The following is a 17,792-nucleotide window of genomic DNA, read 5'->3' as shown; positions in this document are numbered from 1 at the left end:
TCTGAATAGCCTCCATCCTTAAATTATGGTACTCATCAAGAAACTGATCCTTAAAACTGCAACTCATTGCTGCACCTCAACACCAGCACAAGCTAGTAGCAACTGAGAATGTGAACCAAGATGCCCCTACGTTGTGGCTCATCTTAACCATGAAATCACCAACTGATCACAAGAGAAGGCATATTTTCTCATCCTCAAACATCCAACCCCCCCGCCCCAATACTGATTTATCAACAATGACCTACCTTACCGGATCGGATGGCCTTGGACTGCTGGTTGCCATCTGTCAACCCTACCTATTTCACCTGGTTGTTGTAATGATAAAAAGTACACACACCCCCTTGAGCTCCACTGTGGAAGGGTGAGATAAAAAAGTAACTAATAAATATACACATACAAATTACATCATTCTCTAGAGATGTGGCTGTTTACCTTGAATGAACCAACAGACACACACTATTCCCTTTCCTTGTTAAATAGTCCCCCCGCTCTTGTAGTCTTAAAGCAGAGATGAGGAACCTGTGGCCCTCCAGATATTGCTGGACTACAGTTCCCATCAGCCCTAGCCAGACTGGTCAGTGGTCGGGGTGATGGGAGGCAGAGTCGAACAACAGAGGACACCAACCCCGATATTCCGCTGCAGTCTTGCAGCAGAGAGCAGAGGCAGCTTCCCAAGGGCACATTTTTAGAGCAGTCTTGCTGGGAGCAAACTCGAAGCAGAGGTCAAAAGCGGTTAGGAAGCTATTTCTGGCTTTATCCTGGACTTGGTCCATTGAGAGCTGCAGTGCAGCATGCCCATCCTGCAGTACTTTTCGTCTGGGCATTGCCAGCCTGACCTGTCAGCAGCCCAAGGGACAGATCCCAACAAGAGTATTACAAGCAGCAAATCCATCACAAGTTCATATAGAACAGCTGAAGTCACTAGAAACACAATTCTACTGCAGCACAGCAGCGACAAGGGAAGGCAGAAGTTGAGTTTCAAGAAAGCATCACGTTGAAGTAACTGCATCCCATCTGCTGAAGACTTATATCAGTGACTTGGCACTAGGAGTGGACAGATCAGTCCATTTCTGGCCTGTACAAACTTCGTGCATGTTGTTTCCATATAGATGTTTTTTACAGTTCCATACCAATTATTCTAAATATATTTTACCCTAGTATAACTCTTTTTGGTCCATTTTTGTGCTGAGACCTCTACTGCAAATCTCAGAAAAGGGTTGTATCCAACATTAGTCCTACTGGTTGCACACCCACTGAAATTAATTAACTTAAGATATATTAATTTCAGTGGGTTTACTCCCAGTTTAACTTGGCTGAATGCAACCCAAGATGTGAAATCTGAAGGATAATTACATTTCGATCTGTGTGTTGGTCTGGGAGGCGTGAATTAGGTTAGTTTGCTTAAAAATGCAGACTGCACAAAATTCTTCTCCATCCCTCCTTGGAACTTATGAAGTGTACAGCACAAGAGAGATGCTCCCATGGAGAACTGGGCAAAAAAAAGACCACTACAAAACACAGACTCGGGGATCTCATAAATGCTAAGACACCACAAAACCTGACCTAAGCAAGGAGTTTTATTCCTTTGTGGAGGACTCCTGCCTACACCTACACATAAACAAGCACAGATATATACAGAGACCACGTGTTCCTGAATTGCTCTCTTCTTCGCCCACCTCTCAACTCCAGCCCAGCCCACAAGCAGCTTTGCAGCAATTATTTCAGCTAATAAGCTGTCATTTGGCAGAATCCACGTGGCTTTTCTGCATAATCAACCAGCACAGGCATTGTTTGCTGTTGAGGGCTCAGGAAACGACTGCAGTCTAATTATTCTACAGACCTCCCATTAAGGGGAGGAGGGAGAACTTGCAAGATTAATAGGATCTTTTAAAAAAAAGCCTTCAAGAAGCCAAGAGACAGAACAGATGGCCTCCTCCATTAAAAACAATATACTGTAGTTTCAACTATATAGCTTTGGTCTCTGTTCAATCAAATAGGTTCCCAAAAATTGCATTAAACATCTGTTGATCGCATTGATTCTGGTTATTAAACTCTACAATATACCCGTTGTCCAAACTGCAATTATCCAAATGGCTTGGTGGTCTGAAATAGCTTTATGTTCCCACACCTGTTGATGTAATCCAATGTAAATAACCACAGTTGCATTCATACAGACTTTTGCTAATCCAATCCCATCAATGGGGTTAATAATGATAAATAAAATAAAAATAAATAAATCAAGATTTTGCACACATTTATCAGCAAAAGGATTCACCTTTTTCTCCTTTCTACACATTAGGCCGTGTTTGACCAGTTCCACCCAGGCTGGGCCAGGAGCGATGCTTTACCATACAAAATAAATAAATCCCTGTTCTTAAGAAGCTGTCATGTCAGAGAAGTGGCTTACACTAGGAATGCTTTCCCTCAAATCTAGTTTACTATCTGGAGGGCTTGTTTTGTGAACTACTTATCAGGGAGAAAGCTTCTAATGCAGCCTTCTCCCTGACATGCTACATTTCTAAGGGCAAGGATTTATTTGTTTGTTTGTTTGTATTGAGGAACGCAGAATCCTATGAGTCACAATCTGAAGTAAAACCGCGCAGATGCTGAGCTACAACCCACATCAGTAAGAACTAGGAGCTTTCTTCCTTTCCTTTTTCCTTCATTTTCTCGCAACACAATCTGTGTTAACAACCCTTCTTCGTATCTAGCTTGGCACCTTACTCCCACAGCGCAGAAAATCAGATGTGGGAATCAAGTTATCTTGCTGTGAAAAACGATACATGCTTTTGTTTTATTGCTTGAATTATTTAAATTTAGTTTTATTGGTAATTTATTATTATTGTAAAGCACAGTAATTTTGTGTTAACACTTTTTTTTTAAAGGGGGAGAATCAATACATTTTATAAAGGAATAAACAAATAAAAGCCACCCTTTTCACAACTAAAAGGGACATGACTGTATTATAAGATTTGGAATTTCTTACGTCTTTTAATCCTCACCCAGCTAAGGGGCTGTCACATGGAGGATGGCAAGCTTGTTTTCTTTTGCTCTGAAGGCTAGGACCCAAACCAATGGATTCAAGTTACAAAGAAAGGAGGTGCTGACTAAACATCAGAAAGTATTTTCTGACAGTAAGAGCAGTTCAGCAGTGGAACTCTCCTTCACTGGAGGTTTTCAAGCAGAGGCTGGAGGACCATTTTTCATGGATGTTTTAGTTGAGATTCCTGCATTGCAGGGGGTTGGACTAGATGACCCTTGGGATCCCTTCCCACTATACATTTCTATGATTCTACGAACACAGAGTAGCTAAGAGAATGCTAAGCTTACAATCAACAGACTTAAACAAAGGAAGAGGGGTGATAAAATCCAAGGGTGCTATAAAATACAATGTGAATCATAAACCTGGCACATTGAAATAATATATGGACGACACCAGTGAAATTTCTGTAATATTTTCAGAGCAAAGCTCTGCCCAATGAGTGTTTTTCTTCCTCTCAAAAAGATTTTTGGCAGAAAATGAAAGAACAATTGCTTGCCGCTGAAGAGGCTGAGGTCAGATGGTAAGGATTATAAATACAGCGGCTGGCAGGCTGACAGCTCTCCACAGGTGAATATGTTGGTGACTTTGCCATAAGCTTTGCCATATTGATGACTACTAAACCAGACAGGTTTGGCATTCTCTACTTGAATTCATTAGCTCGTGGCTTTAATCACAGGTTCAACAACAAAAACAACAACCCTAAAATGTAGGCCTTTAACCCTGTGCCTGAGTTATTATCAAAGCCACGATTTGCTTGGCAAAATAACTTGTCCCATTTGACCCAGGTTTACATCACATACAAATGTCACAATCTTCTAACTCCAGATCAATTAAGCCACAGAAACTACCACACCCTGATAATGTATTAAGGCCTGATCTATACCGGGAATCTTAAGGCTGTAAGGAGAACTATACCACTTCAGACTGCAACTGGGCAGAAAAAACAATTCTGAATTGCCATTTAAAAACAGCCACCACCCTATCTTCCCTGTTGTGGTACTTTTCTGTTTGCTAAGAACTTTTCACATTTTATCGCCATCATGTCTAAAGTGACAAATTCTAGTCTACCATGTTACACAAGAAGAAACAGGATGCAACAGAATGTAGGGCTTGGACAGCAAATCCCCCACCAGCCACAAAACCCACCACAGAACGGCCCTTGGGCAAATTACCATCACATCCCTTAAGACTGTTGACAAAACAGAATAAATCCATGTGTGGTGCCCTGAATCCATTACCCTGGAGGAAGAAAGAAAATGTGATTTTAATAAATATTAACAAGCCATCACATGGGTCTGAATCCCCATATCACCAATAAAAGTCTACTAGAGAAACAGAACTTTTCTCTTTCCAGAGTTCAACCACTATGGCAGCAAGCAAAAATTAGGAGGCTGAAGGATGCCAAGGCAAAAACCAGTCTGCTTCTAAGGATCTTGAAGATGTGCTCTTAGCGAAGCAGAAAGAGAAATCTGGGTTCTTCTGCCTTCCAGAGACACCCCTCAACCCTACAGCAAAGCAAGCAAATAGAAATTCAAGCTTATACCCATGGCTGGCAGGGCCATAACAAAGCTCTCCACCCATCACTAGTCAAGAGCGATAACTGGTTTTGGTAGCTGCTTCCTCCAAGTACCACAACCTTTGCGCTCTATCCTGCGACTGAGGTAATGTATCTAGTGAGCGGTTGCATCTCAGCCAGCCCAGTTACAAGCTAAACACATACTGCTCACCAAATATAAAGTGCTGGGGGGGGGGGGGCTCGGCTATCCCAGAGCTGTCTGCCTTGTCTTTAAGTTTCACCTGTCAAAATGTTTGCGGAGCCCCTGGAGACTTACATGTCCAGGTGCGCAGGCAGATCAGGCAGGGAGAGAAAGCGTGTCCGGCTCTTGTCGCGTTTCCTTTGTTCCACTCCCATGGACAGAGCGAAAACACTGAAGTCTTAAAGGCACTCGCTCTGAAGCACCCACCCCCTCCTGCCTTTGCCATGGAAACCGTCCGAAGCCATGTGATTGAGACAGGAAACCAAGGGGAAGCGCCTCCTTCCCACACCCCTCCTCACCCACACGGGAAGGAGACAGGAGACTGCTGCCATGCTGAGTAAGATATAACAAGGGGAGGCTGCGTTAAGGCAGGTCCCCCATCTCTCTCACACACAAGATTCCAGACCAATTCTGGGCAATCTGTTTAAAGGCAAAGCTCACTACCTTCCTTTTGAGTCTGGCATCTCTTTGCCATGGGATCAGATCTCTTCAACTTGGAAGAACAGTGTGGAGAAATGTTGGCATATTGCAGAACAAGAGTTTGCTTAACACTAGCGGGGCCGCTTACTTTTGGAAGATCTATTGGGCAGGTTTTCCTTCAGCTAAGAGTCTGGTTGAATTCCATATTTGCAGCCAGGAAAGAATTGAAGCTCTGTCTCAAACTGGCTAGGAACCTAAGGTTTGGGTTTGGGCTTGTTTTGTGTACACATGGGGTTTCTTTTGGCATCCCACTGCAGTATGTGGCTTGGGTCATTTCCTTAAAGCTCAACAGATATATTTATTTTGTTGGCAAATTTCTGAAGTGCACCTCTTCTCCGTTTATGTCATATTGTCACCTTGTTTAATGCGTGGGTGTCCTTTCTTTTAGACAGGGGATTGAGCTATATGGACCTTCCAGCTTTTATTTTTAACTGGGGGGGGGGGGATATTCTCCACAGCATCTTATGAAAGGGGTAGGAACTTGGAGCATTTTGTTTTGCAGCCTCACTAAGTTATCTGGTCTAGCGGTTCCTGGGTATGCATTAAGGAGAACGCAGGAGCTGTAACTCAGTGGTAAAGAAAATGTTTGCATGGATAAAATTCCCAAGTTCAATTCCCGGTGTCTCCAGTTAAAATGATCAGGTGGTTGGTAACAAAATGGACCTCTGCCCAGGACCCTGGAGAACCACTGCCAGAGTAATGATAAGATGGACCAATAATTCGGCTCAATGAATTTATGCCCTTCATCTTGGGGAAATGCAGAGATTGGATATGCACAGCTATCAACAATGGACCCATTTAGAAGAACAACAGCAAACACATCACAGAGGCTTGCAATTCTATAGTTGTGCAGTCCAGCTTTGCTGATACAGGAAGGAAGGATGGTGGAAGGAGGGTGGGTTTGGGTTCCTTCTAAGGCTACCCACAATGTCTCCCTTGGCTCAGGAACCAGGAAGCCACTTGCACCTTGTCTACTAGGCTTACTGAAGTTTAAATTTACCACTTGGCTGGCTGAGGACTTCCCTGTATGTAGCTCAGATTCAGTTTCAATTCCAGGCAACAGGACAGTTTTAAATGCATGTATGGAAATGGAAAATTTGACCCGTTTTGTCCTTTTATTCAGAACAGACCAAAAGTGCCAAACGTGGGACTACAACCAAAGACATTTCACATTCCATTGGTTACACCCCAGTATTTCCTTTGATCCAGCTGGGTGATTCTAATACTTAGGAAGCTTTAGAATTGCAGTCCCTGGCAGAGGCTTTCACAGCAGCCGAAAATAAGGAAGGACCAAGCAGAAGGCGACTCAGCAGTCACATCCCCAACCCCCAATCTGAGTAATCCATTGGCTCATCCTCTTGCACGACTAAGAGCAACAACACTCTGGAGCAGCCTAGAGGAGACCAGGGAAGCAGCATGGCTAAGGTCCAAGACCTCCTTCCCAGTTATGCCATGAGTCACTATGACCTGTCCATTCTCTCCCCCCTCTTCTCTCCCAAGCAGTGCCTGTGACTCCCCTGTGCCTCAAGGTGCTTCTGCACTACCTCCCCCCCCCCTCTGGAATTGTGTCATTACGAAAGAGTCCAGACGAAATGGCTGCCAAATGTCATATTCCAGCATCTTAAGAAATAAAGGACAATTTTTCTGACCTTCAAATTCAACACAATTAGAGGGCTAGCTTTTCACTTGTGTGGACTGGCAAACATCTGGAATGAGAAATGGCCTGCCAGGCAGCTGGCAATGTGGCTGGTGCATTGCTTCACTTGCAATCATTACTTTTTTAGCACATGTGGATCCCTTTTTAATAAAATAAAATAAAATTCTGCATATCAGGTGTTCAAAAGGATTATGGAACTACATTCAGCCTCCCTATCTCCCCAACCTCTTTCCCACTAAGATGCTCATCAGCAGTATCTTAACTATCTTTGTATGTTTCAGTTCCACCATTACATGTTCTGAAAGACAGTCCCTGTAAACAGTATCACTTTTCAACTGCCGGTACTGGCTTGATCTTCTTCTTCTTTTCAATTCCTTTCTTCCCGAGAGTGCACATGCATTAATAAAAAGGTCAAAACAAAATGAATGAATGTTCCAACTTTTCACTTGGAATTTTACAAATATCCTGGCAATCAAGTGCCGTAGCTGACCCAGGCAACTTTACCATAGTGAAACATGCAAAGCTGACTACATATACACCAAGTGATAACGAAGTTGGAAACTGGGAATTGTGAAGTCCAAGTGGAAGCCTTCTTAGTGTTATTTCCAGGCTTCACAGCTTTGGGCCTAAGCTGGGGAAAGACCACTGCAAATTTAAGAAGCATAAATGAAAGAAATTCTGGATATCCATGGAACTGTTGACCAGATGACTCCAGGGCACTGCTATATGCAGGCTCCAGCAGGGAAGAACCAGTTTACACAAGTACTTCTATGGCCCATTACAAAATTTCTGAGTTCAGTGTGAGGCAGCCTGGCTCCTATTTCCAATGAAATTTACTCTGGAATGGAATAATGCTATGGAAAGCCAGCTTTTCTGTCTATCACACTTCACTACCATTTCGAGGGTGCCCAGTTAAGATCAGAGTCAACAGGAACAACTGTAAAAAGCAAACGCTTTTCAGTTATGAACTCAGGCTTTCTCTTCTGTAGATTTTGGCAACAGGCAGCCTCTGAGTGACTCCTGCATGGCTGTGTAGCGGCAAAGTCACTTTAAAACTAGACCCTGTTCCTAGCCATTCTCAGCCAATGAACAGAAGGGAACTAGAAGGCAAAAGAATTTTCAGCATTTATGCTTCCCCTTCTCTCGCTTGTGCACAATCTGGAAGAAAGAGGTCATGCAAACTGGGGGCAGGGGAGAAAAGAGGAAGTCTGAAAACTGAGGTAGTCATGGGGGGGCGGGGACTCGCCACCTGTTTATAAACATAAACAGATATGCCATGTGGTACAGAGCAAATATCAGGAAAATTAAATTCTCCTTCTGATACTGTATAGGCAACAGCATTCTTTTAAGTGATACACAACGTGGAGAAATACCCTGAATAAACTTCCAAAATATTTCATTACACTTTTGAAAATAGGCTTGGGAAATGTGTAGACCAAGCAAAACACAGCATTTGTGCAGTACGTGTATTTACCTTATTCAGAATACTAAATTTAAGTAGTGACCATCTTTACAAATCAATGGAGATGTTGCTATTAACCTATTTAAATTTAATTTAATAATCTGACAAGTATCTGCAGGAACAAAAATCACTAAATACATTAGAATCTTTGGGACCAGCAAAAACACCAGTTAGCATAGAAAGCAGGCAATTAATTGCCCACTGGCATTAATTCGTATTTTAACCTTTTTCTCATATATCCAGAAATTCTACTAAATTTTATCAGTTAATCTCATTAATTCCAAAATGGATGGGTACATACTAACAAATAGTAGCAAATCATCTGAATACAAACCTAATTTAAATTCCACTTGCTCATGCACAAAACCATAGATCTTCCTGTTCTAACTGCACGTGCCAACATTTCCAAAACATAGCTCAAATATCAGTGGAGGAAGAGGACAGTTTATCTTGTACCTTTCTCTATTATCAAACAAATCTGAAAGGATTCCATTTACCCTTACTTGCAACTTAGAAGAGTAGCACAATATTCGAATCCACTTTATAACATCATGAGGAAATTCAAAATTTTCCGAAGCAACATAAATGGTGTCTTATTTATGGCCCATCAGCTTTGAGTATTCAGCATCCCCTTAACAGCTGGAAATAATAAATGGATCATCATAAAATACCAAACCAGTTGCTACTGTTTATAAATGTTTATTTGAAGTGTATAAAGTAGAAGATCAGAAACTTATGGAACAATGGAACCATGAATTAGAGTGTGCCATGCAAGCTAAACAATGGAAAATTGCTTTAGAATCTATACAGAATGTTTCTTTAGATTTAAAACTGAGATTGAGTCAACAAAAAAATTGCATTTTGGGTATACTAGACTCCACATCAGATAGATGCTGGAGGTGCAATGTTGGAAATGCCTCATTGAGACATATGATGTGGACTTGTCCAGTGATACATCCTTCTTGGTTTGAAGTTGCTGTTCATATTAAACGTGTACTGGAGAAATCATTGATATTTGTGTGTGTTCATGTACTTTTAAATTATATTCCTGTACATGAAGACTAAAAGCAGGACAACAGAAACAGACTTTATTGGTGCTTGTGGTTGCTAAGAGACTTACACTTCATATTTATCTTCGAAGGATAAATATTCACCATCTATTTTGCAATTGTTTGAAGGCCTTAATGCCCTTGCTACATTTGAATCTACTTTCTATAAACACCAACTTTGTTTGGGTACATACTCAGACATTTGGAGGGCATATATCATTATGTATGTGTAAATTCAGATGGATGTACTGATGTTTATTGTTCTGTGAAAGTGAGCTGACGATTTTGCTTTTCTTACTGCTCTCTTTGTGTTCTTTTCTCCTTTAATAAATTCGCAAAACTAACAGTTATATGTGTGTGTGTATAAAAAGGCACTAAAGCTGAGCAATGAGAAACAGAATGTGATTATTATAACATACCTCTCATGTGAGCAGGAACAACATTAATTTCTCCCTGTCTTTGAAACATAAGCAAAGTTAAATGTAAAGCTTGAGCAGTCTGCTGCCCAATTTTTTGCTGAACATATTTCTGGAGGCGGTTGTGGTGTACCCACTGTTCCTGCGCTATAAATTATAGCAGCTGGAGTCTGTGGGCATCAGTACAGCATTGCTAAATCTACTCCCTTCTGTGCAATTAGCAGTTCCCCTTAAAGTCTGAGGACATTTATAGGACTTAGGAACAGAGATAATGTGCTTCAACACTGCACATGGCCCAAAGGAAGACGCAACTTTTGTTAAGGTGTGGCTTAATCATCTTTTCCCACGTGACAACAAATTGGGGGCAGAGGGAGAGAAAGCGAGCAGCTGCTTTGCAAGTTGAAGATCCATCAGTCGATTCCTGGCATCACCAGTTAAAAGGATCAGGTTGCAGGGGATGGGGAAAGACCCTACTGGAGACCCTGTAGAACTGTTGCCAGTTAGAGTACAGTATTAGGAAGCTGCCTTCTACTGAGTCTCATTGTCAGGGAACTGCCATCAGTACTGGAGGGGGAGAGCAAAAGCCAGAGGGATTCCAGAGAGCGTCCAGGGATCGGGAGGAGCAGCCCATCTTCTGGGGAAGAGAATCAGCGTAGCACCAGTGGAGAAGGGGGGCAGCTGGGGGAAGTGGCGAGGCGGTCTCATGTCTCCTTGCCTGGGACCAGCTGGGAGAGTAGGGGTCCTCCGTTGCCCACGCCCTCCCTGCGCAGAAGGCTTCCGCGCAGAGAGGGTAGGCGGAGACTAGGCGTCAAAGAACTTCTTTGCTGGAAGAAGTTTAAGAAACGCCCACTCACGGATTCTGCCAGCGATTGAGTCAGCCACGGGTGAGTGGCTGTCCGGACAGAAAGAGGTTCACTTTGGCAACCTAGCCAGGTGTTTGCACCCAGCCGGGGGGATAGGTACCTGCTTACGCACGAGCAACCCCTAGAACCATTACACTCATCATTGGTACATCTAATTCAGTACTGTCAACACCGATGGGCAGCATCTCTCTGGGGCTTCAGACAGGTCTCTCCCAGCCCTACCTGAAGCTGCTGAGGAGGATTAAACCTGAAACTTCTGCATGCAAGGCTTGACCACTCAGTTATGGCCCTTCCCAAACTGGCTACAGCAGAGTGGAAAATACTGAATGAAATGGACAAATAACTTAACTTTGTATAAGGGAGCTTCCAGTGTTCCTTAGACATGTAAAGAACACCATTCTGCCATCATTAACTTTAGGCAGGTAAGAGTCTGCAAATATTCTCTTACTCTCACCAGGACAGGCAAAATTTCAACTAGGAAAAAAGTGTGAGCTGCTGGATGCTGTGCCAGCTCACCTTGTATAAAGATCCTACTTCGACAAAGCTACAGTTAGCTTAACCTTGAGCAGCCTAGATATTTATAATTAAAGGCCATATGATGCAAATTAAAAGACTAAATTATGCAAATGCATGCTTTTCCTAATTGTACAGTTCTGTAAAGCAGCCAGAATTAATAAAATTTGTGAATCGTGTTTACACAAGTGTTGAACTGAAACAGCACATTCAAACAGAAAAATTATTATAAAGTGAAGATTTGCATTCATGTTTTTACAAGATCCAGTCACTCACACTTTTAAGACATCCTATGCACTGAAGCATAGAAAATTATCTGCCAACAAAACTACAATTCTCTAGTAAGAAAACCAAATTCAGTACTTCAGCAAATCAGCACAACACATACTTGGCCTGCATATCCTTGCTCTGTACATATTACAGTGGAACCTGCCATTTTAATTTTTCTTTTTATCAAGGTACACCACCACTGTCAACCCCAAAGAGTAATGTTTTGAGAAGAGGAGAGCTTTGAGTGGTTATGTAATACATAAAAGTACACAGCCACCTTGTACTGAGTCGGATCACTGACCATTCCAGCCCAGTAACATCTACAGTACTCTGAACAGTAGCAGTTTTCCATGGGAACATAGGGAGCTTTCACCAAATCAGACCATTGGTTCATCTAGCTCAGTATTTTCCGCACTGGGCAGCAGTGACTCTCCAGGGTTTCAGACACTGGACATTCCCAAGCTCTGTCTGGAGATGCCAGAGATTGAAGCTGTGACCTTCTGCATGCAAAGCAGATGCTCTTCCACTAAGATGGGGAAACGCATCAGCTTTGCATGCAGAAGGTTCCCGTTCAACCCCCGGCATCTCCAGGTCAGGCTGACAGACTCCGTTATGAAACTCAGGAGATATGCTGCTGCTGGAGAAATGCTGCAATGTGGACAAAACTGAGCTAGATGGCCCAACAGTCTGACTCAGCAGCTTCATTTTCACTCGCTCAGGTTTTGGCTTACTTGGTTTGCATGCAGAAGGTCTCCGCTTCAGTCCCTGGCACCTCCATAAAAGGATCTCAAGCAGCAGGTGGTGGGAAAGGTTCTCTGCCTGAAACTCTGGAGAGCAGATGCTACCCAGAGAAGACAATACTGATCTGACCTGGTATTTTCTAGGCCTGCTACCATTTTACTGGAAATGCAAGGAATTGAACCCAGGAGCTTAGGCAGGTATTCCACTACTAAACCACATTAGTTCCAGAAGCTAAAGAACACCTCAAAGTACATTACACTTCTTGAAGCAGAGTTAAAGAAAAGTGACATGAAGGCTTCAAGGGAGCCAATTGCGCAGACTTCACAAGTTCCCCTAAAGCCTTTTTCAAAGCACAGTGTACTTGCTTCCAAATTGGAGGGGCAGGCGCTAGATTCTTCCTCTTCTCTAATAGTAGTCTGAGATTCCTGTGATATGGCAACTACAGTCTGAGCATGGGATTCTGGAAGGCTAAGAGTCCTACTTACTATTGCACTGCTGCTCAAGGTAAGGCCCCCACTCAACAAAACTATCCTTCTCTCACCTTTTAAAAACAAGCTTGACAACTGTGCCTATGTAAATGTGGAAGTTGAGAAAGTGCACACCTTCTCTGATCAGGGGAAAGGACTGTAGCTCTGTGGCAGAGCACATGCATTGCATTCAAACGGTTGCATTCAAACGGTTCCAGGTTCAATCCCTGGCATTTCCAGATAGGGCTGGGGGACTCTTTTCTGTAGCCCTGGAGAGGTGCTGCCAGACAGTGTGAACAATACTGAGCTAGATGAACCAATAGAATGACTCAGCTTTCTACATTCCTATCAGATGTGAGGAACTATTCCAGAATTGACAAGAAAAGAAACTTTGTAGGAAAAGGTGTACAGGTCAGCCAGCAGCTTGTGCTCAATGGGAGACGGGGGGGGGGGGAGAGAGAGAGAGAAGTGTTCTAGTGTGCATTTCTTGCGTAAGTTACCTGCCAATCCATGATCAGCACCGGACCTGAAGAGGTGTTGTACCTGCATTAGCTGCCATCCTCTGTGCAGATGGGAAATGTCAGGTCTCAGTTGCCCTGGAGGCCCAAATCTCAGAGCAGCAGTCACTCTCACTGGATAAACATTAACTCTGCTGAGGCCTCTCTGTCCCGGTCTGTCACAGGCAGAGAGCACAGGCTGTTCTAAGCTTCCTGGAACCCTTTCAAACCAACCGTCCAAATTAAAGTGAGCCTAGGGAAGAAGGTAGCCAGGACACTCCAAAGCAATCACATGCAACAAGCACCCAAAGATTTGAGGGCAGAGGAAGAACAGGGAGCGAGTTTGTCAGAGCAGCTGCATTTTCCATTGTTGTGTTAGGTGGTGGTGGTGGTGGTGGTGGTGTGCGTATGGGAGTTTAATACTAACTACATCAGACGCTAAGCCAACGAGTGATGCTGTCCAGTCTGGCTTAGGGATAAGATGGCAGAAACATCAAAGTCCTAGAAGGAAAAACTGAGTCCCATGCTAGGTAATGAGGCCTTTGCACAAACCTCTGTTATACCTGTTATGGCAGCACATTCCCCATAAGCATGAAAAATTAAAAAGCAGTGCCTTCGTCAATATTCCTCAATAACCAAGCATCTTCCTCAGTATCAACCATCAGTATTGTACCCTACAACAGGCAGCTGAGGTGCCACCACTGGGCTATCAGCACTGACCCATGACATGGCCTTATCAGTGGCAATTTCCTATCTGTGGAGCACCCTCCCAGGTAAACTGTGCCAGTCTCCCTCATTGCTGACTTTCAGGAGAAACTTAAAAACATTTCTGTTTACCCAGGCTGAAAAGCCACTGTTACTAGAAACCCTGACATCACTGGTTGAGAGAATCTTTTATTTTTAGAAGGTTTTTTTTAAAAAACACACCAAACAAAACAAAACTATTTTTAGGCTATTTATATTATTGATGTGTTTGCCGCCCTGTGCTCCTTCAGAAGGAAGGGTGGGATATAAATTGCATTTTTAAAAGGAAGAGAAATGAGTAATAGGGACCAAATTGGGCCACTTTAAAACAGCATCAGACAAATCAATGGAGGGCAAGGCTATGACTGGCTATTAGCCATGATGGCTACATAAATATCAGTTGCTGGAGCACAAAAACCTGCTTATGTTTGCAACCAGGAGAGGTTAAAAGTGAAACAGACAACAAAGCCTTCCTGGGCAGGTCAAAGGTTGTGCCCATTCTGCACACTCTGAGGTCTGTTCCTCCTATATGCTCTAGGAACATTCACATGCCCTATCATGCCAGCTGATTTTTTAATTGATGGTTTAGATATGGACACAGTTGCCATGCTTGTTTTTGTTAAAGATGAAAGAATCTGACAGGAAAGGATGGTCTTCCCTTGTTTTAGGTGGGGTAGAGAAATGTCTCAGGATACAACAATTCATTCCTGGACTGCAGGATCACATAACCAAAAAGCAGTAATTCAGGGTGGTGAATTTCCCAGAGTTCTGTTTTTTCCTTAGAAAACTTTCCTTTTTCTAAGTTCATTAGTAACAGTGGATGGGCACCAACTGCAAATAGAGTTTAGCCTGGCAGCTTAAGTTTTTCACTTTGTTTATGATACCCAAGAAAAATAAACACTCTATATTAGATCACTCTCTTCTGAGACATCAGAAAATTTCCTGATGCAAACTGAAAATTACCCCATGCAAATTTAGGCTAATTTGCGTAAGAACATTTTCCAGGTCAAATATTTCTGGAAAGTCCACATCACTGCTAAGGACAGAAACTTTATTTCATGTAATGCAGGGCCACACAACTTTTTCCTCTGCGGATCTCCATCTTTTCTTCCCTTGACTTCTTCTCTACTCCTCCCAACCCCTCCCCATGCTGTAAAGCTGCTTTTATCCCAACAGCTGTCTCTGGCCTGAGGAACAGTTTTCAGAAGGTATAAATGTCTAAACAAGTTTGCTGCTGCCTCAGCATGCTAAGAGCCAAGAATAATCTTAGCCCCACGCCTACCCTGACCTTCCACATTGTCGTCCTCCTCCTCCATGCCTTCACTAGCCCTGCAGGGAACACCTCCCACCACGAAAAACACTTGGTGAGCTATGTGGGCTTCACAGTGAATGAGATTCTCCCGGCATTCCAAAGGAAGGGCTGAGAGACAAAATTCCACAACAATCAGCACGCAGAAAAGAGCCCAGTCCAGGCTACAAGGAGCAAAAGGGTTGCCAGAGTAATTGCTTCTCTCTTGATCCCCCTGTAGGGGTGGGGGAGCCCTACAGGTGTTGCTGAACCACAACTGCCATCTTTGCTGACTACTGACCATGTTGGCTGGGCTGATGGGAGTGAAATCCAACAGTATCTGGAGGACCTCAGGTTTCACACTCCTACTCCTGCATGAACAGGGTAGGTGGGTGGAATACCCACGCCATGCATGTACAGAAGAGCAAAGGTGTTACACGTGCAGAGCTGAGAAGGCATTTCCCCATCGTTTTCGTGGGAGGAAAGGCAGATGGCATCAAACAGATAAGCTGAGAGAAGTTGGGCACTAAAATGCTTCTAGTCCTTTTGAAATGTGCAGCAGAAAATTTTCCCTAGGAGATGTCACACTCGCATTAGCAATGATGACCAAATGCCAACTGAAAATAAATATGCAAGCTTGGCAGTTTCAAAAGTATTCAGCTTTGTTTACTAAATACAAGTAAAATAAATATTCTAAGTTTGATAACTATTGAGGGCATCTGAAAATTTTCTCATACAAACTAAATTTTCCCCAATACAAATTACCATATGCCAGAGATGAGGAATCTTTGGTCTACCAGATGTTGTGGACTACAACTCCCTTCAGCCCAGCAAGCATAGCCAATGGCCATGAATGATGAGAGTTGTAGTTCAGCAACATCCAGGACTGGCTCAATATATTTTGGCACCTGAAGTGAACCACAAAATGCTGTTCCATCCTACCATGGCCAGGGAAGAAGGGGTGAATGAAGATCTACATCAGGACCAAGGGGCCAATAAAGATCTACACCAGGCATAGGTAAACTCAGCCCTCCAGATGTTTTGGGACTACAACTCCCATCATCCCTGACAACTGGTCCTGTTAGCTAGGGATGGTGGGAGTTGTAGTCCCAAAACATCTAGAGGGCTGAGTTTGCCTATGTCTGATCTACACAACGGGGGGAGGAGACCAGCAGTGCCTCCTATTGGTCAAAAGGTCACTGTAGAGGTGGCATGGGGGGCAGATCTGGCTTCCAAGGAGCGCACCACAACTGTTGCTGCTACTGCAGCTGCAGCAGGCAATGCATTCCTTGGAGAACAGATCTGCTGCCCCTGTGGATCCTGACACCTGAGGCAGTTGCCTCACCTTGCCTCATAAGAGGCTTGGCTCTGGAAACATCTGAAGCGACAAATATTCTCCACGCCTGCCCTATGCAAATTAGCCAAATCACTATGAGACTGGACAGGGTCTAACTAATTCATAGCATACAGTGCCAAGGAGGCAAATCTAGAATGTGTTACTGTGGTAATGATTACCCCAATTTGTCCCTCCTGTGTCCTTATCTAACCCTGAAATCAACAAAACAGGCATCCTAGGGTCTGGCTTTCACAGCTGGTGATGCAGCAAGCAAACGGAGGAAACCCAACCATTATCAGTTCCACATTTGCAAAATAGGAAGTGCAGTATGCTTTTCATAATTATTTAACACTCACAGATGCAACAACTCATTCATCGAGACCCTTACAGGGAGCATTTTGGTGGATGAGCTTCCCCAGTGCTTCAACAGTCACATGTGGTTTTGCAGGCAAACATTTATCAACAGGCTGGAGCATGATAGGGCAGAGCGACACGGACTCCCCAATTCCTCAGGAGTGTGGAATATGGTGTAGAGAGAAGGATTCCGAATCCTGAGGGGTGTGTATGGGACATGATTGTATTTCAGTCATACATACTTTGCATGTAGGAAGGCCCAAGAATCAGCTCCTGGAACCTCCAGTTAAAAGGATGAAGTAAGAGGTGATGGGAAAGACCCTGGAAAGCTGCCACCAGCTAGAAAAGATGTTACTGGGCTAGATGGGCAAATAGTCTGACCTGGAATCTGAGGAAGAAGGGTCATCAAATGTCATTTAGTCAATTCCCCTGAAAATGCAGGAAATGTACTGGAGTAAGACCTGGTATAAGGCTGTTTCCCCATTTCCTATCAGCAGAAAGCTGCCTTCTATTGAATCAGACCGTTTAGCTCAGTATTGTCTACACTGGCAGCCAGAGGCTCTCCAGAATTTCCGGCACAGAATCTTTCCCAGGTCTACTTGGAGATGCTGGGGATTGAAGCTGTATGCAAAGTACAGTGGTACCTCAGGTTAAGTATTTAATTCGTTCCGGAGGTCCATTCTTAACCTGAAACTGTTCTTAACCTGAAGCACCACTTTAGCTAATGGGGCCTCCTGCTGCTGCCGCGCCGCCAGAGCATGATTTCTGTTCTCATCCTGAAGTAAAGTTCTTAACCTGAAGCACTATTTCTGGGTTAGCGGAGTCTGTAACCTGAAGCGTATGTAACCCAAGGTA

General features: G+C 43.5%; 1 protein-coding gene across 5 annotated transcripts in view; it reads right to left on the bottom strand.

Annotated features, from left to right (window-relative positions):
* Positions 1-17,792, bottom strand: part of RIPOR1 (RHO family interacting cell polarization regulator 1) — a 105,804-nt gene that overhangs the window by 63,210 nt on the left and 24,802 nt on the right. For 2 of the 5 annotated variants that reach the window (XM_081871795.1, XM_081871794.1), the window contains exon 1: positions 4,876-5,041. The exons of 2 other annotated variants lie outside the window; for them this stretch is intronic. In XM_081871795.1, coding sequence (XP_081727921.1) covers positions 4,876-5,026 — 151 coding nt within the window. In that variant the 5' untranslated portion in view covers positions 5,027-5,041. Of the gene's footprint in view, positions 1-4,215; positions 4,274-4,875; positions 5,042-17,792 lie in introns of those variants that run through there. One more of the 5 variants, XM_081871796.1, reaches the window with a different exon arrangement.

This window comes from Podarcis erhardii (assembly GCF_964252035.2).
Source record: "Podarcis erhardii genome assembly, chromosome: 7".
NCBI lineage: Eukaryota > Metazoa > Chordata > Lepidosauria > Squamata > Lacertidae > Podarcis > Podarcis erhardii.
Note: the sequence above shows the minus strand (reverse complement) of the source record. Positions and strands in the feature narration are given on the sequence as shown.